Here is a 26,717-nt window from a genome sequence, read left to right as displayed (position 1 = left end):
AAAGGCAAGCCATGAGCGAGTGACTGTTGAGGTAACTTTTGGGTAAAATGGTTTGTTGAGAATCCAAATGTCACTTTGGTTTTCCATTTTTAAGATCAAATTCTATTAATTATGACCTAAAACGTGCTTAAAATTAACCAGAATGCATAATTTTTTATGTGGAATAATTCATTTTTTTCTACGGAAATATGCCCCTTAATGAACCCCCCTAGAAGAGGACCACTAACAATTGCGCCTTTGATTCACCCTTCAGGCTTTCATGTACTTGTGTGTGTTTTTCTCCAATACAAATAAAGGAATGCTGGCTGTACCCACAGCTTAAATTATAAAACCCATGCAACTATTTATTTGTACAGATGGGGCTTATAATCAGAGCCATTCTTGAGTTGTCAGCTTTTTGTGGCTGTGTCAGCTTTTTCTAGTTTTCTACATTGGCATGTATGAAAATGTAATCATAAAATTTTGTGTATTCTCTGCAAGAAATTCAGAAGCCATTAAGTGCTGCTGGCATTTTACTGCACATCATATGTTCCTGTGACCACCATTTTATAACTTAAGTGACCTCAGTCACTCTCTCAACTCAGGAGAAGCACTGCTGTTTCATACATGTCAATTGTTGTGATGCAGACAGTCAGCCTTCTGGAGATCCTGTACTTGTTAGCAAATGAAAATCAGCACAGACCAGTCTTCTGCCCCCTGGTACCACGCCAACCTTCCTGCCTCCTGCTCATGCCGTCACATATATGTTGATGACACTTAACTTTACCTCTCTACCAGCACTCCTGACCCCTGACCTCCACTGTGCGGTCCAATAGCTTAGCTGTTATCAAGTCCAGGATGAGCAGGAATTTTCTTCAACTCTATATTGGCATACCAAGGGGCATCCCATTCGGCTCCTGCCCAAGTCTCTGCACTTGAGTCCCTCGTCCCTTGTCACCTATTTTCATGTTGCCCACCTCCACCCCTACTTACTTCATCCCCATTGCCTCTAAAACGCTTATCAATGACTTTCTTTGTTACCTCCAGACTCGGTTAATCCAACACTGAACCCTGGGGGCCTGCAAGGACAATCATTCATAAATTGTAACTAGTCACTAACTCCACCACCCACATCCTATCGCCCACTAAGCCCTGTTCTCTTATTACTCCTGTGCTCAACGATCTAGTAACCTACACATAAAAGAAAGAACAAAGAACTTGCATTTTTTATCCCCCTTCATGACCTCAGGATGTCACAAAGCAATTCACAGCCAATTAACTACTTTTGAAGTGTGCACACGGTCGTATTGTAGGAACACGGCAGGGAATTTGTGCAGAGCAAGGTCCCACAAATGGCAATGTGATAATGGCCAGTTAATCTATTTTAGTGATAGTAAGGGATTAATGTTGGCCAGGACACCAGGAGAACTCCCCTGCTGCTCTTCAAATAGTGCCATAGGATCTTTAACATCCATCTGAGAGGGCAAAAGGGGGTCTCAGTTTAACATATTATCTGATGGAGACCTCCAACAGTGTAGTACTCCCTCAGTACTGCATTAAAGTGTCAGCCTTGATTATGTGCTTAAATCTCGGTAGTGGGCCTTGAACCTGCGACATTCTAACTCCTAGGTGAGTACTACCACTGAGCCAAGACTGACACCTTTCATCTACAACTCCCACCATTAACTTCCCCTTCCCTGCAACTGCAGGCTCATTTAGCCGCAGGGCCGGCCTTACGGGTGGGCGACTACCCAGGACACCATGGCGAAGAGGTTCTGACATTACTCTTCTTAGGCAGTCCCTCGGAACCGAGAATGACTTGCTTCCACATTAAAAATGAGTTCGCAGGTGACTGATGAGTCCAATGCAGGACCTACAGTCTCTGTCACAGGTGGGGCAGACGGCGGTTGAAGGGGCGGGTGGGTGGGGTGCTTGGGTTGACGTGCGCTCCTTGCGCTGCCTGCACTTGGCTTCCGCTTGTTCCTGGCGAAGAGACTCGAGGTGTTCGGCACCTTCCTGGATGCTTCTCCTCCACTTTGTGCGGTCTTGGGCCAGGGATTCCCAGGTGTCGGTGGGGATGTTACACTTTTTCAAGGAGGCTTTGAGGGTGTCCTTGAAGCGCTTCCTCTGCCCACCTGGAGCTCTCTTGCCGTGCCGGAGCTCCGAGTAGAGCGCTTGTTTTGGGAGTCTCATATCGGGCATGCAGACAATGTGACGCATCCATCGGAGCTGATCAAGCATGGTCAAAGCTTCGATGCTGGGGATGTTGGCCTGAGCAAGAACACTGACATTGGTGCGCCTATCCTGTCAATGGATTTGCAGGATCTTGCAGAGGCAGCGTTGGTGGTACCTCTCCAGTGCTTTGAGGTGCCTGCTGTACATGGTCCATGTCTCTGAGGCATACAGGAGGGCGGGTATCACTGCTGCCCTGTAGACCATGAGCTTAGTGCCGGGTTTGAGGTTCTGGTCTTCAAACACTCTCTTCCTCAGGCGACCGAAGGCTGCACTGGCACACTGAAGGCGGCATTGGACTTCGTCGTCGATGTCTGCCCTTGTTGACAGTAGACTCCCGAGGTATGGAAAGTGGCCCACGTTGTCCAAGGCCTTGTCGTGGATTTTGATAATCAGGGGGCAGTACTGTGTGGCAGGGGCAGGTTGGTAGAGGACCTTTGTCTTATGGATGTTTAGCGTAAGGCCCATGCTCTCGTACGCTTCGGTGAAGGTGTTGACGATGGTTTGGAGTTCGACCTCCGAGTGAGCGCAGAAGCAAGCGTCGTTTGCATACTGTAATTCGACGACAGAGGATGGGACGACCTTGGATTTGGACTGGAGGCGACAGGTTGAACAGTTTCCCGTTTGTTCTGTAAATTAGCTCCACTCCAGTGGGGAGCTTACTGAGGGTGAGATAGAGCATTGCAGCAAGGAAGATCGAGAAGAGCGTTGGTGCGATGACACAGCCTTGCTTGACATTAATGGCATTGACCTCTGCGAAGAACTTTGTGGTTTCTTCATTTACGGAGGAAAAGTCAAATGGTTTGAGACTGACACCAATACGGTTTTGTTGTGTCTCCAGGGGTTTTATACCCTTATCTATATAACAATTAAGAAGGACTCCGGGGTGGAGAGTTTAGTTAACGGCCATTTTATTTACAATGTGCTTCTTCACTCAATGCACTACATTTCCCATAGTGCATTGCAAATCACCACTACGGTATCCCATGTGGGACAATTCTAATACACATTCAAAATACACAACACATTTCCTCCCCCTTAAAATAGAATGTCCACAAAACAGAATAACTGAAAATGACTATAACTTTGGAAGAGAGGGTAGACTGCCTCTATATTCCGCTAACCCTGGGGATTATTCTGCCCCATGCACACAGGTTAGCACTAACTGTAACTAAGGCGCTCTGGAGGCTGCCTTTCTCTTTGGGGGTAACGCCTAATCTCAGGAGCAGGCTCTGGCTGGCTCTCCCGTGACCCTGCAGGCATGGCTTCCTTCCTCGATGGCACAAGAGTGGATGGTGCCACCATCTCCGGGTCGGACGACCAGTCCCTGCTGGAGCCACCAGCAGGTCCTTGATCCTCTGTTTCTTGGGTTACCTGTGGCGACTGTCTTGGCAGTAACTGGTCTTCATGCCATCTCCATGTTCGGTCGTCTCCGGTGCGGACTCGGTATGAAACGGGGCCCGTCTTTTGAATGACCGTAGCCGGGACCCACTGCTCCGGGGTGGTGTAGTTACACGCGAGGACTTTGCCCCCCACCACAAAGTGTCGTTCTTTGGACCTCTGAGCTCGTCTGCTGACTTGATCCTGCTGATTGGCGTGCACCACTGCTTCTGTGGACGTTGGCCTCAGCAGGTCATGGTGTGTCCGTAGCTGCCTTCCCATGAGTAGGTAAGCAGGAGATGCTCCAGTCGTAGCATGAGGCGTGTTTCGGTATTTCAGCAAGAAAGCATTCAGGCGCTGCTTTAGAGGAGCATCACTTCTTGCCGCTTTCAACGCGCGTTTCAGCATTCTGACAAATCTCTCCGCCAATCCATTGCTCTTGAGGAACTCCTCCACCTCCTGGGATGTGAACTGTGTTCCACTGTCAGTTACGATCTGCTCCAGCAGACCAAATTGCCCGAACATCTCTCTGAGTCTCGATGGTTTTCTCCGTAATGGTAGTGGACATTACTGCAACCTCCAGCCATTTGGAATGGGAGTCCACCGCGACCAGGAACATCGCTCCTTCCACTGGTCCCGCGAAGTCCAGAGGGATCCGTTGCCATGGTGTCGCCGGCCATTCCCATGGATGCAGTGGCGCTGCTCTTGGCATATCCCTGGTTGTCTCGCATGATGGGCATGATTTCGCTTCAACTTCAATTTCATGATCCAGACCGGGCCACCAGAAGTAGCTTCGTGCCAGCTCCTTCATCCGGACAATACCACAATGTCCTGATTGCAGCTCGTTGAGGACATGTTTCCGCAGCTTTGGTGGTATGATCACTCGCATGCCCCAAAGGAGGCATCCTGACGTGACAGACAACTCCTTCCCTCTTGACAGGTAAGGTAGGAGCTCAGGTGGTACGTCTGACACCCGTGATCCGTCTCCTCGCATCACCCGATCCAGCACCTTGGATAGCGTAGGGTCCACTCTGGTCTCTTTCTTGACCTGCCGGGCCATGACGGGGGCATTGCTCACCATGTCAAAGTAGAAAATCTTCTGCTCACAGCCTTCAGAGGGCACAGGCAGCGGAAGTCTTGACAATCCGTCCGCATTGCTGCTGACCTCCGGTATTTGATGTTGTAATTGTGAGCACTTAACATCAGCGCCCAGCGCTGCATCCTGCACGCTGCCAGGGAGGGTATTCCTGTGTGTGGACCAAAGATCGATGTCAGAGGACGATGATCCGTCAGCAAGGTGAATTTCCTTCCGAACAAGTAGTGATGGAACTTTTTGATTCCAAAGATGATGCCCAAAGCCTCTTTTTCGATCTGCGGGTATTTCACCTCCGCCTTGCTCAGGGACCTTGACGCGAATGCAATCGGCTTCTCTTCGCCTGAGGGAAAGATGTGGGACACGACCACGCCGACGCCATAAGGCGACGCGTCACAGGCCAGCTGAATCTGCAACGACGGGTCAAAGTGCGTCAACGCTCTGGGGTCAGTCAAAGCTGCTTTGGCTTTCTTGAATGCAGCTTCGCACTCCTTCGTCCATGCCCAGGTCTTGCCCTGACACAGCAACGCATGTAATGGCTTCAACAGTGATGCCAGCTGTGGAATAAACCTTCCGTAATAGTTCAGGAGACCTAAGAATGACCGCAGCTGGCTGACATTTGTAGGTGCAGGAGCGTCGGCAATGGCTTTCACTTTCGACGGTGCTGTGTGTAGGCCGTCCGCGTCGATGACATGGCCTAGGTACTCCACTGATGGCTTGAAAAATTTGCATTTGTCCTTGCGAACGCGTAAGCCATATTCTTCAAGTCTTCCCAGTGTCTTCATCAGGTTCTGCAGATGCTCGTTGTCGTCCTTTCCTGTGACAAGGATATCGTCGAGATAACATTGTACCCCTGGAATGCCGCTTAAGATCTGGTCCATAGCCCGCTGAAACAATGCTGGTGCTGACGTTATACCAAAGGGTAGGCGGCAGTACCTGTAGAGGCCCTTGTGGGTGGTGATGGTGAGGTACTTCTGTGAGTCCTCTTCTACATGCATCTGCAAGTAGGCTTGGCATAGATCAATCTTGCTGAACTTCTGACCACCTGCTAGACCCGTGAAAAGATCTTCAATGATGGGGAGGGGGTACTGTTCAGCTGAGAGCACAGGATTCACTGTTACTTTGAAATCTCCACATAAGCGAACCGCGCCGTCACTCTTCATCACTGGTACCACGGGCGTGGCCCACTCACTGTGCGAAACTGGCACCAGGACCCCTATCTTGACCAGACGCTCCAGGTCAGCCCCCCACCTTTGGTCTGAGGGCGTAGGGAACGTTCCTGGCCTTCAGGAATCATGGCTGGCTGTCAGGCTTCACCTTGAGTTTGACCGTAATCCCCTTCATACTCCCCAATTCTCCGTCAAAGACAGCCGCATGCTTTGTCAACACTGCCGCTAGCCCCGCCTCTTCGACTGACACCGCATTCACTTTTTTCCAATCCAGATGAATTTTCTCCAACCATGGCCTGCCCATCAGGGATGGATAGTCCCCCTTGACCACGTAAACTGGCAGCATCACGGTTTGTCCATTAAGCTCCACCTTGACCTCCGTCTTACCCAGCACTGGGACTGTTTCCCCAGTGTTGGTCTTTAAGATGAGCTTGGCCGGCGTCCGTGATAGGTGGTTCAGTTTCTCTTTGAATAGCTTCTCTGAAATCAAGGAGACAGCGGCCCCCGTATCCAGCTCCATTTTGACCGGTATTCACTCTAGTAGTGGAGTGACTCCATAACCTGATGAGCCTCCGTTCACCGTTAACACATGGAGATTCAGCTCCCCATCAGAGTCTGTGTCACTGTCTTCCTGTTCTTGTTTCACCATGTGTAGGTTTTTCTTTTTAGAACGCCAGTTGGATGTGTTTCCTTGTTTGTTTTTGTGAGTCTCTGTGTAGGATTGTTTGCTTTGCCCTTTACACACACGTTCAATGTGTCCTTTTCACATTTCCGACAGGTCAGGTCTTTACACCAGCAGGCAGATGGCTGATGACATGACCTTCCACATCTGTAACACTCTCTGGCGCCCCTTGCATGCTTATCCGGTGTAGCTGGTACCCTGTGCACTCTTGTTGCAGCCCCCAACAGCTGTGCATCTTTAGCTGCTAACTCCATAGACACAGCGAGCGCCACTGCTGATTTAAGCGTCAGTTTGTCAGTGGTGAGCAAGCGCTTCTGTGTTGCTTCACATCTTAATCCACACACAAACCTATCACGGACAGTGTCATTTAGAGTTTCACCAAACTCACAATGCTCAATTAGCTTCTTTAGCACTGCAACATATTCGGCTATGGACTCCCCCTCCCCTTGGTTTCGTTTGTGAAAACTGAACCTCTCGGCAATCAGCAGCGGCTTGGGTGCGAAATGTGTTTCCAAAACTTCCACAATCTGATCATATGTCTTAGCGCCAGGCTTATCCGGGTGCATCAAACTCCGTAACAAGCCAAATGTGTTTGCTCCGATCATACTGAGGAACGTCGCCACTTTCACATCATCTTTAATGCCATTTGCAGTCACGAAAAATCCGAAACGCTCAGTATAAGCACTCCATTGTTCCGCCATTTCATCAAATGGTCCAAACGCTCCGGTTAGCCTAGCCATTTTTTTTTTACAGTCCTTTTCCCACTTTTTTTTATTTTTACAGTCCTTTTCCTCCACTTCGTTTCACTGTATCGTCACTCCCCCCCCTTATTTGTGTAACACACGAACCGCCACCTTTACGAGGCGATTGCATCAGCACTAAACTGTGGGCGCGCCATTAAAAAAAGACAGGAACTTCTTACTTTAAACATCACCGATTCCAGTGCAAAGTGATGCGCAAGTCCGTCGTCCTCGTCGCCAGTTTTGTTGTGTCTCCAGGGGTTTTATACCCTTATCTATATAACAATTAAGAAGGACTCCGGGGTGGAGGGTTTAGTTAATGGCCATTTTATTTACAATGTGCTTCTTCACTCAATGCACTACATTTTCCATAGTGCATTGCAAATCACCACTACGATATCCCATGTGGGACAATTCTAATACACATTCAAAATACACAACATATTTATAGTGGCTGTTTTATTGGCAGCAAGTAAAAGATCAATACATGCAAGTTTTTAAGCGATAGTTAATAGAATAGGGCAAGAATTGATATTACCCACTCCTATCCTGGGTGGAGCCCAATGTCCCTTCAACAGTCGCCCCTCAAGTTGTGCCTTCCTCCGTTACCTTGATTCCACATTTCTTTGGTCTGACTTAGTTTTGACCCTACAACTTGAACTGCAGTCTTGCTTCTGCTTTTAAAGCCCAAGGAACAAGAAAACTGCAGACTGCCTTCTTGTCCCCTGGAGAGCCAATTACATCCATCAGTACCTCTATCCCATTTCCTAAACCAGTAGTTAGCACCTCTGTTCAACAGATCGTGACCATACTGTTTGTTTAACTATTATTCAACTTAAACAGTAATTTCGAGCCTGGCACTTCAAAGGAACATGAGATCACATTGAAACCATCTCGGATGGTTAAAGTAATTTTGCAGCTAGACTATGTGTTCGCTTCAGTGTCTCCATTGGCCAATCTGATATTAGCACTTAACACATGGGATGCCTTCCACTCCATCTGGGATGTTGCCGGCTCATCTGCTTGTTCCTGCTTCCCCATTGTCCCTTCTAATCTCCATATCCTAATTGGGGCAATGACCCCATGATGTGATCAGCTTCTGACCTGCATCAGCAGTCTGTGGTTTTTAAACAATATCACTTTGGATGATTTGCAATGCAGGAAGGAAAATTATTGCCAGGCAAAAGATGTTCATTTTGTTTCGATGTCCAATATTTTTGTCTGTGTTTATTTGCACCTCAAGTGGGTTGGACCAGATTTCCGATTGGTCCCCTTGGAGGACAAGACATACCCAACAGTTTGTCTGGAATGTGTAATTTGATCCTGCCTGCTGGAGAGTAATTCAAGGTCTCTGCAATGTGTAACTTGATCCAGTCATTGTCACAGGCAGGCTCCAGAGCTCATCGTGCTAACACCTACTGCTTTCAGAGAGCAGACAGGGCTCATACTCCCAGATTTGGAGCACTCACACTGCCAAGTTCAGATAGGAAGGGGGTGAGGCCATGGAGGGATGAGGATGATAATTTTAGAATCAAGGTGTAGGTGGTCTGGGAGCCAGTGTAGGGAAACAAGCACAGGGGTGATGAGTAAATGGGACTTGCTGCGTGTTCGGATACGTGCAGCAGAGTATTGGATGAGCTCAAGTTCATTGAGGGTGGAAGATAGGAGGCTGGCCAGGAGAACATTGGTACAGTTGAGTCCGGCAAATAACACACCAATGTAGTCATGCATGTTGGTAGGACCAACACAGAAAACGCTCTTAATTTTTTTTAAATCCATTTATTCATTCTTGGGATGCAGTTAAGGCCAGCATTTATTGCTCATACCTAGCTGCATTTGAGAGGGTAGTAGTGAGCTACCTTCTTGAACCATTGTGGTCTGGGATGGGAGGAGAGAGTGAAAGTGGCGAAGGTGTAAAGGGGTGGGGGGTGTAAGAACGTGATCCAGGTCTAACAGAACTGCGGGATGGGAGGGCTAACGTGATCCATCTTCCCATCTGGATCAGGTTCTTGCTCTCATACCACCCCCCCCCCCCCACTTTAGACCTGGATCATGTTCCTCCCCATTGTTCCCTCCGTGCTCCCCCCACCATGAGTTCCGGAACTTCACCGCCCACCTGTGAGTTCCCGACCTTCCCTCGAGCTCCTGACATTCACCCCCCTCCCGAGACCCTGACCTTCCCTCGAGCTCCTGACATTCACCCCCCTCCCGAGACCCTGACCTTCCCTCGAGCTCCTGACAGTCACCCCCCTCCCGAGACCGTGACCTTCTCCCTCGAGCTTCTGACATTCACCCCCCGCGAGCTCCTGACCGCGCCCTCCCCGAGGTCCTGACCACCTTCTCTTCCCCTCCACTCCAAGTGCCTGAGCTCCTCCCCGCGAGTGCCTGAGCTCCTCCCACCACCCCCCCCCCACCCACCACCACCGAGCCCCTGAACTTCCCACCAACCCCCAGCTCCTGGCCTTCTCCTCCCTCTGAGCTCCTGGCCCTCCCCGCCCTCCCATTCCCTGCCCACCCTGCCCTCTCCACCATCCCCTGCCCTCCCCGCCCTCTCCACCATCCCATCCCCGCCCTCCCATCCCCTGCCCTTGTCACCCTCCCGTCCCTTGCCCTCCCGTCCCTTGCCCTCCCGTCCCTTGCCCTCCCGTCCCTTGCCCTCCCGTCCCTTGCCCTCCCGTCCCCTGCCCTCCCCTCCCCTGCCCTGCCCTCCCCGCCCTGCCCTCCCCCCCCCCCCCCCCCCGGTCCTCTCCGCCCTCCGAATCCCAACCCCCTGCAATCCACTGTCCTGGATCCTGTTAACCATGCCCGTATCGCTGGCGAGCAGTGAACGGATCTTCTTGAAGTTGAAGCTCATAAAAACATATTTGCGATCAACCACGGGAGATGAAAGGCTATCTTCGCTGTCAAGAATGATGTGGCTCAAAATATCTTGGTGAACAAATTTTTAAATTTGTTATTATTTATTACTTTAGTGTAACCAGAACCACACCCTCACCTCCCCCTTTGTTGCCCTAGTCCCCATTAAAAGCATTACTCTCTTTCACCCTGGCCATTCCCCCGGTACGGCCTTCATCTCCACTCCCTTAAGTCTAAGAGACGCAGACTTGAATGGATATGGCGGACAACTGGTTTAGCCTTTCACTGCCAGATCTGGCTGGACCACATAAAGCACGATCAGGTCCTGCTCTCATCTGTCAAAACAGCTCACTATTCCAGAATCATCCTGGAATGCAAAGATAACTCCCGGCTTCTTTTCATAACTGCAAACTGTTTTCATAAACCCCTCTCCCCTGTCTCCTCCACTTTCACCTCCAACAAAAAGAGCGAGGAGCTCATGGACTTTTTTATCACTAAGATTGAGACCATCTGTTCAGCTGCCTCTGCCACTTCCCTCCTTTCCTCTAGCCCACCGGGCCAAACTTCCTCCAAGGTTCCCCCCTGCCCTAGCCCTGATTTTAAAATTCTCATCCTTGTTTTCAAATCCCTCCATGGCCTCGCCCCTCCCTATCTCTGTAATCTCCTCCAGACCTGTTGGACCCGTGGTTCAGTGGATAAATAATCACATGGATGCTGTACATAAACAAATAACAGGTCTTTACTGGAGGAGGGTAGACTGGGGTACAGAGGCATGTGCAAAGCTTATATACCGGTGTGGTCACTGCCGGTACTACAGTATACAGGAGCTGTAAAAGTAGTTCTGACTTAAAGGCACATACACTACAATTCCTCCCCTTTTAGATTAGTAATACCCCTAATATTCAAATAACAATTAACATTTCAACATGTACATTAAACAACAGAAGTCCATTTATAGATTCAGTCTTTGGGGCGGCTTCCTGACCCTTTCGGGATAGCGCTTTTCCAGAGGTTCTTGTTCTTGGTGCAGAGGCGATTCTGACCCCTTTTCATCGGGTAGTTCATCGGGTTCCACTGCTACTGGGTCTGAAGTAGATGCTACCGGTATGTCGGGTTCATCCCCAGGTACTCGAGACATGGGGTTGACGCATTCCTGTGACGCTAAGATCTGATCGACGTGGCGTCTCACAATGTTCTCCCCGACATCCACTGTGTACATTAATGGCCCCTGCCTTGTACATATCGTTCTGGGTTGCCACTTCTCTGTTCGATAGTCACGGCCAAGACTGGTTGCCCTACATTGAAGCTCCTTGTCGGCTTCTCATTGATGTGCTGGAATTGTTTTTCCTCAACATTTCTTCGCACATTTGGTCTGAGCAAGTCCAGACGAGATCTCAACCTTCGGTTAAAGAACATCATGGCCGGGGTCTGGTTGGTAACTGCATGTGTCGCGTTTCGGTAGGCTAATAAGAAATTGTCCATCTTATGCTGTAGTGGAATTTCATCGTCGCACATGGCCTTTATCGCCTTCTTAAAGGTTTGTACGAACCTCTCAGCCAATCCATTTGTGGCTGGATGATACGGGGCGGATGTGTCATGCCTTACCCCATTCCTTTTCATGAATTTTTGGAACTCGTTGGACACAAACTGTAGTCCATTATCAGAGCAAATCTGCTCTGGCAAACCGTTTCTGGCAAATATGGTCCGTAGGACTGCAATCGTTTTCTCTGTAGTGGTTGAAGACATTTTTATCACCTCAGGCCACTTTGAATGAGCATCCACTGCTATTAAGAACATTGAGTCCATGAATGGACCAGCGAAATCAATATGCACCCATTGCCATGGAGAGGAGGGCCACTCCCATGGGTGTAGAGGGGCATGTGGTGGTGCATTTTGGACCTTCTGGCATCCTAAGCAGCTCTTAGTTAGGTCTTCGATTTGTTGATCGATTCCCGGCCACCACACATAAGCCCTAGCAAGGCTTTTCATTTTCACTCCACCCAGATGACCTTCATGTAGCTCATTTAGCACTCTCTCCCTTAACTTGGGTGGAATTACCACTCTGGAGCCACACATCACTGTCCCCTGGCATACTGACAGCTGTTCTCTTCTGCATGAGAATGCTGGCAACAGTGAGTCGCCATGTGTTGGCCATCCCCTCACCGTCAATTCATATACCCGTGACAGCGTCGGATCATTGCGGGTCTCCTTCTCTATATCCGCATTTGTTACTGGCAATCGTTCAATTATTGACGAATAAAATATCTCGATAGGGTCCACTGCTGGTGCTTCCTCCACAGTAGGCAGTGGCAGGCGCGATAGCCCATCAGCGTTCCCATGCTGTTTCGTGCCTTTATATTCTATTTCATATTGATTCGCCCCTAGAAACAGGGACCATCTTTGTAACCGCTGTGCAGTCATTACTGGCACGCCCTTCTTAGGATTAAAGATGGAGACAAGTGGTTGGTGGTCAGTCAGCAAGGTGAACTTCTGCCCATGCAGATAGTGGTTGAATTTTTTTACTCCCCATACTAGGCTGAGGGCCTCCCTGTCAATCTGGGCGTAGTTGCGCTCGGCTGAGGTTAGTGACCGAGACGCAAAGGCTACTGGCCTCTCCAACCCGTCTGGGAATTTGTGCGACAGCACCGCTCCAATACCGTAGGGTGATGCATCACATGCCAAATGAATTGGTAGTGCTGGGTTGAAATGGGCCAACACCTCTTTTGATGTGATCAATTCTTTACACTTCTGGAAAGCTCGTCTACGTTCGTCATCCCACTTCCATGGTACCCCTGTTCGCAGTAGGGTGTTCAGCGGGTGTAATACTGTAGACAAATTTGGTAAGAACTTGTGGTAGTAGTTTACCAGCCCGAGGAACGACCTCAGTTGTGACACATTTTCTGGTGCTGGAGCCTTGACTACTGCCTCAATCTTGTCAGGGCACTTATGTAACCCCTCTTCACCGATGACGTGGCCACAATACGAGATCTGTTTCTGGAAAAACTCGTACTTGTGGCGATTAGCTCGTAGCCCATACTCCTTTAATCTGGTGAGCACCTTCTCCGAGTTGGCGAGGTGATCACCGTCATTTTCGCCCGTGACCAAGATGTCGTCCAAATAACACTGGGTCCCTGGAATCCCTTGCAGGACCTGATCCATCGCCCTTTGCCAGATAGCCGGAGCCGAGGCCACTCCAAACACCAGCCGGTTGTATTGATAGAGACCTTTGAGTGTTGATCGTAAGGTAATGTTTCGAAGCTTCTTCTACCTCCATTTGCAAGTATGCCTGGGCTAGATCAATTTTGGTGAAGCGTTTACCACCAGATAGCGAGGCGAAAATATCCTCAATTCGTGGAAGCGGATATTGCACCGTGTGAAGGACTGGGTTCACTGTCACCTTAAAATCCCCACAGATGCGGACCTTCTTTGGTTCCCCAGGCGTATTACTCAACGACCTCTTCATTACAGGAACGATGGGTGTAGCCCACTCGCTCCAGTCCACTTTGGACAGTACTCCTGAACGTTCCAACCTTTCCAGCTCTGCTTCAACAGCTGGTCTGATCACATAAGGCACTGGTCTGGCCTTCAGAAACTTTGGGCTTGCATTTTCCTCTATTTTAATCGTTGCTGTTATGCCTTTTAGTGTTCCTAGTCCCTCCTGGAACACTTCTTTTGCGTCAGTTAACATTTTTGACAGTCGTCCAGGTGTGATGTCGTCATCCTTTTTGGCCTCAACCTTCAGTGCCTGTATGGAATGCCAATCTAATTGTATCTTCCGGATCCATTCACGTCCTAGCAGTGGTGGTCCTCCATTTGGCAATACATATATATCCATTTTAGGTATTTCCTGGCCTTTATATGTCACTTTCACCCTTATTTTTCCTTTGGGGTAGACTTTTTGCCCCGTATACGTCTTCAAGACCATCTCTGTAGCTTGCAAGTGTATGTGTGAAAATAGCCGCTTGTAGTCTCTTTGATTTATGACTGTTAGAGCTGACCCTGTGTCCAATTCCATTTCCACTTGGACTCCGTCTATCTTGAGTGTAACCCAGATAGTCTGGTGATCCTCCCTTTCGGTTACCTTATGTAGTTTCAGACAACCCAGCTCCTTGCTTCCGGAGTCTGTATCATTTCCCTGTTCGTCTGAACCACTGTCCATCACCTGGTGTACCTTTTTGTACTTCTCCTGTGGAGATTTCTTACTGTTGGTTTTCTTCCCAGACCTGCAGACTCTTGCTATGTGTCCTGCTTTCCCACACTGTCTGCACACTTGGTCCTTGAACCAACAATCTTTCTGGTCATGTGTTGTTCTGCCGCAGCGATAGCACTTCCCTGTTCCATAGGACATTTCATTGGTGTCATATTCTTGCAGTCTCCGTTGTATCTCTGCAGCGCCCCTTGCGGCTGCTTCGTGTGATACTGCCATACTGAAAGCTTTGTCCAGCGTAAGGTCCTTTTCTGATAGAAGCCGTTTCTGGGTTCCTTCACTTTGTAGCCCACACAAACTTGTCCCTTAACGTGTCTGCTAATCCCGCTCCAAACTGGCAGTGTTTCGATAGCTTGCGCAGTTCCGTTAGGTACTCAGCATTGCTTTCGTCTTTGTGTTGGTTCCTTTTATGGAACTTAAATCGTTCTGCTATCAGCAGCGGTGTGAGGTTTAAGTGGTCCTGTAGGATTTCTACTATGCTTTCAAAATTCTTGTTTACCGGCTTCTCTGGGGTTATTAGATTTCGCAGTAACCCATAAGTTTTTGCACCCATGGAATTTAACAGAACCAGTGCTTTATTAGCATCTGGCACTTCATTCGCCCTGCAGTACACCTCAATACGTTCCACATATGTCGCCCAATCTTCGACTTCATTGTCGAACGTAGAGATACTGCCACTCTCCGGCATCCTTGGGTGTGTGTTAACTATCACAAATGGTGCCTCCCGCGCTTCCCCGTCTTCTCCGCTGGCACAAAATGGCGTCTCCCGCGCTTTCCTTCCTTCCCGCGCTCGCCCTTCTTATCCGCTGCGGCTTCTAAAAATGGCGTCTCCCGCGCTCTTCCTTCTCCGCGGCTCAATGGCGTCTCCCGCGCTCTCCCTTCTCCGCGGCTCAATGGCGCCTCCCGCGCTCTTCCTTCTCCGCGGCTCAATGGCGTCTCCCCTTTCTTCGCCCCGCGGACCCTGTTCAGCCCGTGAGCACTGGCTGTGCTCTGCGCGTTCTTTTTATATTTTTCGACGCCGCTCAGTCTAGCACCCGGCTGTCTCGCTCCCTCTCTCCGGTTTGTTTTATTTTTCTCGACGCCGCTCGGTGTTCAACCCCTGGCTGCGCCCTGCGCTCTTCACCCTCTGTCTTACCCCGTCGACGCTGCTCGGCTCTCTCTCTGCCGTCGGTCGGCTCCAGCCGCCGCTGCTCGGGAAGGGTCTGCGCTGGACCGGTCGTCGGTCTCTTACTGCTCGTTGTGGCTGGGGAACCAAGCCTGGCTCTCCACAGCCTCCCCTGCAAAGTTGGATCTCTGCCTGACTGCTGGGCGGTTGCTCGTGGTCGATGCCCATGTTCCTGGCCTCGACTATTTTTTTTTTATGTTGCAGGTAGATTCGTATCGACACTTGCCGCCACTGTTGGATCCGTGGTTCAGTGGATAAATAATCACACGGATGCTGTACATTAACAAATAACAGGTCTTTACTGGAGGAGGGTAGTTTCTAGACTGGGGTACAGAGGCATGCGCAAAGCTTATATACTGGTGTGGTCACTGCCGGTACTACAGTATACAGGAGCTGTAAAAGTAGTTCTGACTTAAAGGCACATACACTACAAGACCCACAACTCTCTGAGATCTCTGCGCTCCTCCAATTCTGCCCTCTTGCACATCCCCGATTTTAATTGCTCCACTATGGGCGGCCGTGCCATCAGCTGCCTAGGCCCTAAGCTCTGGAATTCCCTCCCTAAACCTCTCTGCCTCTCTTTCCTCCTTTAAAATGCTCCTTCAGACCTACCTCTCATCTGCCCTAACATCTCCTTATGTGGCTCAGTTCAAATTTTGTTTTATAAACCTCCTGTGAAGCGCCTTGGGATGTTTTACTAAATGCAAGTTGTTGTTTAATTTAATGTTTGGTTTATTTGTGACTTAGCTATAATGTTATTTTTTATGCCTTATATCGTTTATTATTTAAGTTATAAATAGCTTTTGAGACTACAGCTTTATTTCTGAAACTTTCGCTAATACTACTACATACTTAAACTCAAAGAAAGGGTGCCAAAATACAAGTTTGCTCAGGGTGCCATTTTCCGTAAGGCCAGCCCTGTTTAGCCGTATGTTTCTGTTCACGCCCTCCGCACTTCCAATTCTGGCCTCCTTTGTACCCCTCCTCCACTTCCCTCCAATCCACTTTCGGCTATAATGTTTTCTGCCTTGCATTCTGGAACACTCTTGCAAAGCCTCTCTGCCTTGTAGCCCCTCTTTGTTGCCCTTCCCTCAAAAACTTCTTAAATCTACCTGCTTTTGTCACCACAGCTAATCCTTCTCGCACATATATTGGTCTAGAGTGCTTTGGAAGGTTTCATTACATTTAAGGCACTAAGTAGGTCTAAGTTCTTGTTGCCACTGCTATAAGTGATTCCTGTGACTGGGAGTTTTCATAGTATCTGGAATTCATACCCCTAGAGTGTTGTTGCATGAGTCACATCCATCGGCAGCAACAGGAGGTTAAGGGGCTTTGGAGGAATGCTTTAGGGAAGCTGGGGCAGGGGAAAAAGTTGGAAGAACAGGTATGATTTTGTTTTCCTCTTGCCTTAATATGGTGCGAGGGGGAAGAGGAATGCACCTCTTGGCTCCACATGATATTGCGGGTTTTGGGCAGGTGTTCGCAGTCTTATGGAAATGAGGCCTGAGACCCAACTCAGAATGAGCTTTGGGCGTGTGTTCCAGATGGCGCTAAACGTCTTTTAAATAACACAATAGGAAGTGTGCACCAACATTTCTGTTTCCTGTGCATGAGTGCCCACAGATCCCCTGTGTTATGGTATTGAATAACTTACAAAGGTCGTCTTCGCAAATGAGAGATCGATATCAGCAATTTAGCAGTGAGATTTATTTATTCGATGAAATTTGCTCCTCTTCTCAAACTGGAATTTAAAGCTGATGTCTGTTTGCTACTGGCTTATGAAACATCACATCAGAAATTGTGAAAATATTCCTACAGAATCAAACTGAATAACGAATGGGGGTACTGAATGGGAGTTTTTCAAATGGAGTGTTAATTCATGAGCAGTCTGTCCTCTGTTGGTGAGATAACTAAATGTGCAGTAATGCATTTCTACAATATATAGATATGTCATTCCAGTTTCATGTTATTTTGTTCATTTAAAATAACTTTTCTTTTGATCTACCCAATGTCCTGCAGGAGGCCCGCCATACAGTTTAATCCTGCCCGCAATGTCTTGATAGTATTAGTTACGGTTAGTGTTGCTGTGTGTCCTGGAATGAGAGACGAACCTCCCGGGTGCTGCTTCTCAGCCCAGGAGAACTGCGGCTTTTAAACTTCGTGCCACATCATTGCGCCGCTCCGTGATAGCACAGAAAACCTGCAGGCAGGTGGAGTTGGGACATTAAGATCAAGACAGGGGTGGGAGGAGGAATCAGGAGATTGAGGTTGGGACAGAGGGGTCAGGAGGTTGGGACTAGGGGTTGGGGGGAGTCGAGAGATTGGGGCAGGGGAGGGTTCGAGAGATTGGGGCAGGGGAGGGTTCGAGAGATTGGGACTGGGGGGGGTGCGAGAGATTGGGACTGGGGAGGGTTCGAGAGATTGGGACTGGGGAGGGTTCGAGAGATTGGGACGGGGGGGGTGCGAGAGATTGGGACTGGGGAGGGTTCGAGAGATTGGGACTGGGAGGGTTCGAGAGATTGGGACTGGGGGGGGTTCGAGAGATTGGGACGGGAGGGTTCGAGAGATTGGGACTGGGGGGGGTGCGAGAGATTGGGACGGGGGGGTTCGAGAGATTGGGACTGGGGGGTGTTCGAGAGATTGGGACTGGGGAGGGTTCGAGAGATTGGGACTGGGAGGGTTCGAGAGATTGGGACTGGGGGGGGTTCAAGAGATTGGGACGGGGGGGTTCGAGAGATTGGGACTGGGGGGGGTGCGAGAGATTGGGACTGGGGAGGGTTCGAGAGATTGGGGCAGGGGAGGGTTCGAGAGATTGGGACTGGGGGGGGTTCGAGAGATTGGGACGGGGGGGGGTTCGAGAGATTGGGACGGGGGGGTTCGAGAGATTGGGACTGGGGGGGGTTCGAGAGATTGGGACTGGGGGGGGTTCGAGAGATTGGGACTGGGAGGGTTCGAGAGATTGGGACTGGGGGGGGTTCGAGAGATTGGGACGGGGGGGTTCGAGAGATTGGGACTGGGGAGGGTTCGAGAGATTGGGGCAGGGGAGGGTTCGAGAGATTGGGGCAGGGGAGGGTTCGAGAGATTGGGACTGGGGGGGTTCGAGAGATTGGGACGGGGGGGTTCGAGAGATTGGGACGGGGGGGTTCGAGAGATTGGGACTGGGGGGGGTTCGAGAGATTGGGACTGGGGGGAGTCGAGAGATTGGGACTGGGGGGGTCGAGAGATTGGGACTGGGGGGGGTTCGAGAGATTGGGACTGGGGGGAGTCGAGAGATTGGGACTGGGGGGAGTCGAGAGATTGGGACGGGGGGAGTCGAGAGATTGGGACGGGGGGAGTTCGAGAGATTGGGACTTGGGGGGGTTCGAGAGATTGGGACTGGGGGGGTTCGAGAGATTGGGACTGGGGGGGTTCGAGAGATTGGGACTGGGGGTTCGAGAGATTGGGACTGGAGGGGTTCAAGAGATTGGGTCTGGGGGGGGTTCGAGAGATTGGGACTGGGGGGGTTCGAGAGATTGGGACTGGGGGGGGTTCGAGAGATTGGGACTGGGGAGGGTTCGAGAGATTGGGACGGGGGGGTTCAAGAGATTGGGACTGGGGGGGGTTCAAGAGATTGGGACTGGGGGGTTCGAGATATTGGGACTCGGGGTGGGGGGTTCGAGAGATTGGGACTGGGGAGGGTTCGAGAGATTGGGACTGGGGGGGTTCGAGAGATTGGGACTGGGGAGAGTTCAAGAGATTGGGACTGGGGGGGGTTCAAGAGATTGAGACTCGGGATGGGGGGGTCGGGAGACTGGGACTCGGGGGAGATTGGGACACAGGACTGAGGATCGGGCAATTGGGGCTTGGGCATGAGGGAGAGAGGAATGGGGTGGGCGTGGGGCTCAACATTTTCTGCAGAGCCAGGAGCAGCAGTATCAACGTGGCAAATGGTAATGGTGCCAAGAGAGGAGCAGCCAGTAAAGGGGCGAGTTAAACCTGGGCACCTCACTGTAAGTAAATAGTGTAAGAATGTTGCCATTGGTGGGAAAATGGGAGAACAAGGGGACGGAGACCCACGATACTTGTTTAGAGCATCACAAGCTCCAATACCTGGAGAAGTGGGATGCAGGAGGGTTGAGTACGGGCTGGCAGCAGCCCACAGTAGTGCTGGGGAGCCTGGAGGAGCACTCCTGCACCTCCACGCTCCACAGAAGGGGAAGTAAAATAAATTTTCGCTGCCATTTCTTCAACGGCCTCCAGTGTTCCCTTTTTTAAAAAAAACACTGTATAGGATGCTATAGAACTGGTCAGAGCTTGCATGATGCATGCTCCAACTAGTTTTTCCACACAATTTACAGAAGGGTTCTGAAACAGGCACAGGACCCTTCTTTGCATATTTAAATTAATCCAATGCTAATTTCAGGCAGCTGCCAGGTTCACCTAAAAGTAGCGGCAATTAAGTCCAGGACCTCGCACCCAGAAATTGACATACATTGCGCCTGTTTACACCCAGAAAACAGTTGATACACATACCACACCCCCATGTACCCAAATAACTTTTGCTGAATGAGACCCATGCCAAATGCCAGGATGTCAGATCATGCTCACCATTTAAAATGAGTTTGACATCCTGCTGTAGTGGTTATGGTGACAGGCTTGCAAATGCGCAGATTGTTTTATTATTACATGTGTTGGTTGTGTCCTAGATAGTATTTCGGTCAAGTTGTCACTTCACATACACAGAATAAATTCTGTATCTAATTTACATGATATCACAGCAATTTATAAAATAGCTTCATAATGTACAGTCAGGTTCATATCATGAAATATGTAGAATGTAGTTATGCAGATCTCAAATAAAAGGATAAATTGAGATCTACGCCCCTCACTGATAGCTGAAATATATATTGCAGTGATTCAAGAGCTTGATTGTAGTAACACAAGGAACATTGTGTTTGTTCCCTGCAGGGGGTGAGCCAATTTGGATTCCTTATACATTCAAGTATGAACCTTCTTCCAGCGAATGCTCAGGAAAGCAGTATGTGAAGCGCACCTGGTACCGCAAGTTTGTGGGTGTGGTACTCTGCAACTCTCTGCGATATAAAATCTTCCTGGCTGAAGGCCTGAGAGGTAAGTGACAGGTGGAGTGTTTACAACTCTGTCATGCAGCTGAGCATACTTTCTGCATTCTCTTTCTATACGCATACATGCATGCACAAATGTGCAGAGACATGAGTGAATGCATGCATATATACATACGCACATACGTAAATACATATTTGCATACAGACTGGGTGCATGCATATGTACGTGTGGGTGCACACAATTATATATGTGCATACATACATCTGTACATGCCTATATATGATGTTACCCTGTCATCACCATCCCCTTTGAATACATTGGCACGTATTTGGATGGTCATATTCAACAGCAGAGAAGCCCAGCAACCAGTGGAGAATGGGAGCGAAAAGATGTTTCAAAAAATAATGGGCCGTATTTTCTGATCCCTACAGGTGTGTGCGAGCTGCATGCGCTGAAAACCGGCACTTCCGATCTGTCAAGAATCCTCTTGACAGATCGGATGTCTGCCCTGGAGAAGGGCCTCTGCGGTGGGAGAGTTCGGCTTTCTGCAGAACCTCTGCCCGCTGAAATCCTTTAAAAATCTTACACCTGGTAAAAGCAAGCGTAAGGCCTGCTTTTACCAGCATGAGTTTAAAAAAGTTAAAAAAAAAAAATTAAAAAAAAAATTTCTCTCATTTATAATTTAAAAAGGCACATTTATTTTTAACCCTGTAAAAAACTTTAATTTTAAATTTTTGTTTAAAATATTTAATGTAATTTTAACAAATTAAAAAAAAAAAAAATTTTTGTTTCATTTATTTAATGTTTTGATGTGATCTCCATTCATAATTTTGACAGGTCTAAGCTGTCAAAAGCATGAAGGGAGATTCCCTTCTCTCATTGCGAACCGCATACCCCCCTGGGATACCTGGGCTCTGCGAATTTCGTAGAGCAGAGGCCCAGGATCAGAAATGGCCGGACCTCTGGCGCCCTCGGGTAAGGGCATAGATTTTTTCCCAGCTTGGAGGCCTCCGCACGCAGGAAGCCTCCGATCGTAAAATACGGGTCATAGTTTTAGCTTTAAAATTCTGTTTGCTCAGATCGGCAAAAATCTTCAGTGTAGTGATTGTGCCACTTAAACAGGACAATAAAAGCCAAGATAGTTAATAATTAAACAGACAATAGCAAAGGAAACAAGGAAATGTTGTCCCCTCATTAACATCAGCCTCCAACCATTGTAGGTTCTGCTGCTGGTGCCATGGAAAGAGATCTTGCAGGCTAGACTTCTGATCAACACGCTGCCTGGTTCTGAAAGACATTGCTGGTCCATGTGGCCTGGCGGCAGTGATTACATAGCTGATCATTTACTTGGAGCACTGTGCACAGTTCTGGTCTCCATAATTTAAAAAGGACACAGGCACTGGAGAAGGTGCAAAAAAAGATTCACAAGGATGATAGCAGAACTGGAGGTTATAAACTATCAGAAAAGGCTGAACAGGCTGGGGCTCTTTTCTCTAGAAAAGAGAGGGCTGAGGGGTGTCCTGATAGAGATCTTTAAGATTATGAAAAGGTTTGATAGGGTAGACATAGAGAAGACATTTCCACTTGTGGAGGAGACCAAAACTAATGGCCATAAATATAAGGTAGGTACTAATAAATTCAATAGGGAATTCAGGAGGAACTTCTTTATCCAAAGAATGGTTAGAATGTGGAGTTTGCTATCACAAGGAGTAGTTGGGTCAAATAGCATAGATGCTTAAGGGGAAGCTAGATAAGTGCATGAGGCAGAAAGGAAAAGAAGGATATCCTGATAGGGTTAAATGAAGAGGGGTGGGAGGAGGCTCGTGTGGAGCATAAATGCCAAGTTGGGCCAAATGGCTTGTTTCTGTGCTGTAGGCTCTCTAACTCTATGATCACTGCTCATTTTGAAAGATGACTTAAGTCATGAAGTGCATTGAAAACTTTAGAAAAACTGTTCTGTTCGAATAGATGCAAGAGTTGGGAATACATTTTTACATAGTCAGAGTAGAGGGAGAAGTCAATTAAATTGGGAAAGTTCCATCACAGCAGCAAGATTAATAACCCTGAAAATGTTTTTCATTGTTAAGTAGGAACAACATTCATCTAATTTAGGAAAACGTGTGTCCTTTTTTGTCTTCCTTTGGCGTCTTGTTTGTACTTACATGTCTTGGGATTTTTGTGCTCCAATAAATGATCTCTGTGTCTCCTGCTGGGAGTCTTATATTCATCCACTGCCAGATGATGCAGTCCCTGCCAGAGTGCACAGCTGCCCTGGAAAGGCAAACTGAAAGGAGCTGTATGGAAGTGGAGAGCGACAGAAAAGAATAAGAAACGTAGAATCTTAGAATATGGTTTTGCCGCCCCTTCGGCAGCAGTATTTAAACAATGCTGCTAGGTTCTTAGTTTTCCTGCATTTCCTATGACCGAGGTTTGGGATGGAAGTTGAGCAATTGATGAAAAGGGTGCGTTACATACGAAATTGACAAACAGGAAAATACCAGTTGGTCCATCTGACCTGCCACACACCATGATGGTCTGGCCAAACACTTCTTCCCTCTCCCCCACCCCCACAGCCATGTAATCTCCTGGGAGAGACAAAAACCCAGGGCCAATAGGAGAAAAATACTCTGGTAAATTCTTCTCCCACCCCCTCAGCTGATCAAAACCAGTCCAGGAGATCTCACAGACCAAGTGTTATTTATAAAGACCCTTACTTTCTATGTGATACGATCTCTGCCCCAGTCAAGAACTGGTCCAGCTCCCTCTTGAAGGTATACAAAGTCAGCACCCACCACACCAGCCAGCAATGTATTCCAGAGGTTCACCACTCTCTGGGCAAAGAAGAATTGCCTTACATCCATTCTATTCTGACTCTTACAGAGTTGATACTTGTGTCCCCTGGTCCTCCCCAATCTGTTAAATTGGAATAACCTGTCAATAGGGATGCTATCTAGCCCTTTAATTATTTTGTAGAACTCTATCAGGTCACCTCTGGTTGCTCTAAAGTAAACAGATCAAGGTTCTTGAGCCTATCTGAGTAGCTGAGGTTCTTTAAGTTCTGAATCATTCTCCTCTGGACCTTTTCCAAGGCCACTATATCATCCACCATGTGGGGGGGGGACCAAAACTGGGCACAGTACTCCAGACAAGGTCTGTCCAGCGATCTGTATAGTGTCCTTTGAGTTATACTGATTGGTTCTATTAATACAACCCAATACCCTGTTAGCTTTAGCTACAGTTTCTCTATATAGGTCATGAATCTTCAGTGGACTGTGCACAATAACATCTAAATCTTTTTCTCTCTCAACCTCCTTCAGTATTGTTCCTTGCAAGTGATACGTGTATTCTATGTTGGCGCTACCAACATGCATGACACTATATTTATCTAAATTAAATGCCATTTGTCATTGTGTGGTCCACTCCCCTAGCACATCTAAATCTTTTTGGATTTGATTGCACTCCTCTACCGTCTTAACCCTTGCACAGCTTTTGGTGTCATCTGTAAAGTTACTCCCAACACCATTGTCCAAATCATTAATAAAGACTGAACAGTAGCGGGCCCAGGACCGGTCCCTGGCGGACACCATTGTTAACATGTCTCCAGGCTGAACCACATCCGAAATATTAAATAATTACTTTGCTTCAGTATTTACCAGGGAGACAGATCAAGTGGACATGACATCTCTGGATTAGGAATTGGCTCCAATCCCACAGCCAAGAAGTTGTACTTGCAAAGGATGTACAGCACAGAAACAGGCCATTCGGCCCAGCCAGTCCATGCCAGCATTTATGCTCCACTCAAGCCTCCTCCCATCTTTCCTCATCTAACTTTATCAGCATAACCCTCTATTCCCTTCTCCCTTATATGTTTGTCCAGCCTCCCCTTAAATGCTTCTATACTATTCGCTTCAGCCACTCCTTCACAGAAACAGAATCACAGAAACCCCACAGTGCAGATAGAGGCCATTTCGGCCCATCGAGCCTGCACCGACACATATCCCACCCGATCCCCGTAACACCTACACCAACACATATCCCACCCTATCCCTGTAACCCCACGTATTTAATCCCCCTAACCCTAAGGGTTAATTTATCATAGCCAATCAACCTAACCCGCACATCTTTGGGGTAAGTTCCTTGTGGTAAGTTCCACATTCTCACCACTCTCTGGGTAAAGACATTTCTTCTGAATTTGCTATTTGATTTCTTGGTGACTATTATATTGATGGCCTCTAGTTTTGCTCTTCCCCACAAGTGGAAATATTGGGCTAGATTTTCGGGGAGCCGTCAGGCAGGGTTTCAGGCGGGGGGGGGGGGAAATCCTGAATTTGGGGGTCCCGACACCATCCTGCCCAAAACCCCGCCCCGCGTAAGTTTCGGGGGCGGCGGGTACCCGCCCCGCACTGGGACCCGCCGAAACCAGGCGGGTAGGGATTAGTGCCAATTAACAGGCAGTTTTTAGCCTAATCCCTATTTTGAGGGGTTTCGTGTGGGTTTCCCGACGGCTCCAAACCATGCCAGGTAGAGCAGGCGGGCCGTCGGGTTGAAGGAGTTGGAGGGGTCGCGATGTCGGCGCTCAGGTGAGTGATGGGTGCATGAGTGCAAAGGTAAGTGCGTTTGGTGTGTCTAAAGTGTGTAAAGAACTTTTGCTTACCTGTACTTACCTTAACAGCCTTTCTTCCTGTAGCCGTCGGGAGCGCATCACTCAGCCGGAACTTAAAGCTGAACAGCTGCGATCTGTCAAAAGTGAAAGCCTTCAGCTTTGAGTGCCGGTGTGAGTTCTAACTGAGTCTGTGCAGAATGACTCATGTCAGAACTCAGACTGTCAGTGTTTCACAGCTTCAAACAGCTGTCAAACGCTGATATGTCATCTGTCAAGGACTCTTGACAGATGAAATTTCAGTCTGTGACGTCACCTGTTGCTGGGTGGCCCTTAATTGGCCTGCTGAGCCTGCTGGGCGGGCTCAACAAGGTCAATCAAGGGAAAACCGCGCGGATTGGCCGGACGTCGAAGTAGGTGGGTCAAAAACCCGAAAGGGGAAGTCCCGCCTTCTTCCCGACAGGTTCGGCAAAATCTACCCCATTCTCTCTGTGTCTACTCTAAAACCTTTCATAATTTTAAAGACCTCTATTAGGTCACCCGTCAGCCTTCTCTTTTCAAGAGAAAAAAGACCCAGCCTGTTCATCCTTTCTTTGATTGGTATAACCTCGCATTTCTGGTATCATCCTTGTACTCTATAGAACTGTTGAAGATACGAGCAAGGGGCTCATACATCTGTCCCTTTAATCATGGTTGGATGGATATTATCCGGGTTGGCAGCTGCTGTTTTGCCAGTCTCTTTCTTCACTCCCACCCACCCCATTATTTTAATGTTAAAGCTGCTGCTAGTAGAGATCAGGCTGTTTGATGGTAGTTTTCTCCTTATCATGGTGGATTTAATGGCCTCCAACATTCTCACAGAAGATTACATGACTGCTTGGGTGATGGTGATGGTGGTGGTGGTGGTGGGGTTAGCGGGAGTGATGGTGTGCTGCGGGAGTGATGGTGTGCTGCGGGAGTGGAATGGGCTCGATGGATCAACTAGTCGTTGCCTGTCCCTTTTTGTATGTTTATATTTAGGAAGGGAAAACAATAAACCGGTGGGAAAAAAGTTCTTACTACACTAATGGACTGATTGTGCTCCCTGGTAACAGCCTGGAGAAATAGCCATTACCATCCATAAAGTCAACATTCCAAACTTTTCCACTATTGGGAAAGTGTTATGAGGGATACTATGAAAGAAAGACTTGCATTTATATAGCGCCTTTCATGACCTTCGAAATAGTGCCATGGGATCTTTTACATCCACCTGAGAGAGCAGACAGGGCCTCAATTTAATGCCTCATTTGAAAGACGGCACCTCTGACAGCACAGCACTCCCTCAGTACTGCACTGGAGTGTCAGCCTAGATTTTTTGTGCTCACGTCTCGAGTGGGACTTGAACCCACAATCTGCTGATTCAGAGGTGAGAATGCTACACGCTAAGCCACAGCTGACACTTGAGGCAGCATTTTGAGGAACATGAGCTAATCCAAGACGGTGAGCATGGTTTTAGGAGTGAGCGGTCATGCCTGACTACTTTTTTGGATTTCTTTGAGCAGATAACAGAC

General features: G+C 48.6%; 1 protein-coding gene across 2 annotated transcripts in view; it reads left to right on the top strand.

The window, feature by feature from the left end:
* The window catches only part of fndc1 (fibronectin type III domain containing 1), a 297,076-nt gene that overhangs the window by 264,360 nt on the left and 5,999 nt on the right, over positions 1–26,717 (top strand). For both annotated transcript variants that reach the window (XM_085981527.1, XM_085981526.1), the window contains one exon: positions 20,451–20,612. In XM_085981527.1, coding sequence (XP_085837653.1) covers positions 20,451–20,612 — 162 coding nt within the window. The remainder of the gene's footprint in view (positions 1–20,450; positions 20,613–26,717) is intronic.

Source organism: Somniosus microcephalus, chromosome 3, assembly GCF_052327205.1.
Source record: "Somniosus microcephalus isolate GS21.2 chromosome 3, FLI_Smic_1.0, whole genome shotgun sequence".
In the NCBI taxonomy this organism is placed as follows: domain Eukaryota; kingdom Metazoa; phylum Chordata; class Chondrichthyes; order Squaliformes; family Somniosidae; genus Somniosus; species Somniosus microcephalus.
Note: the sequence above shows the minus strand (reverse complement) of the source record. Positions and strands in the feature narration are given on the sequence as shown.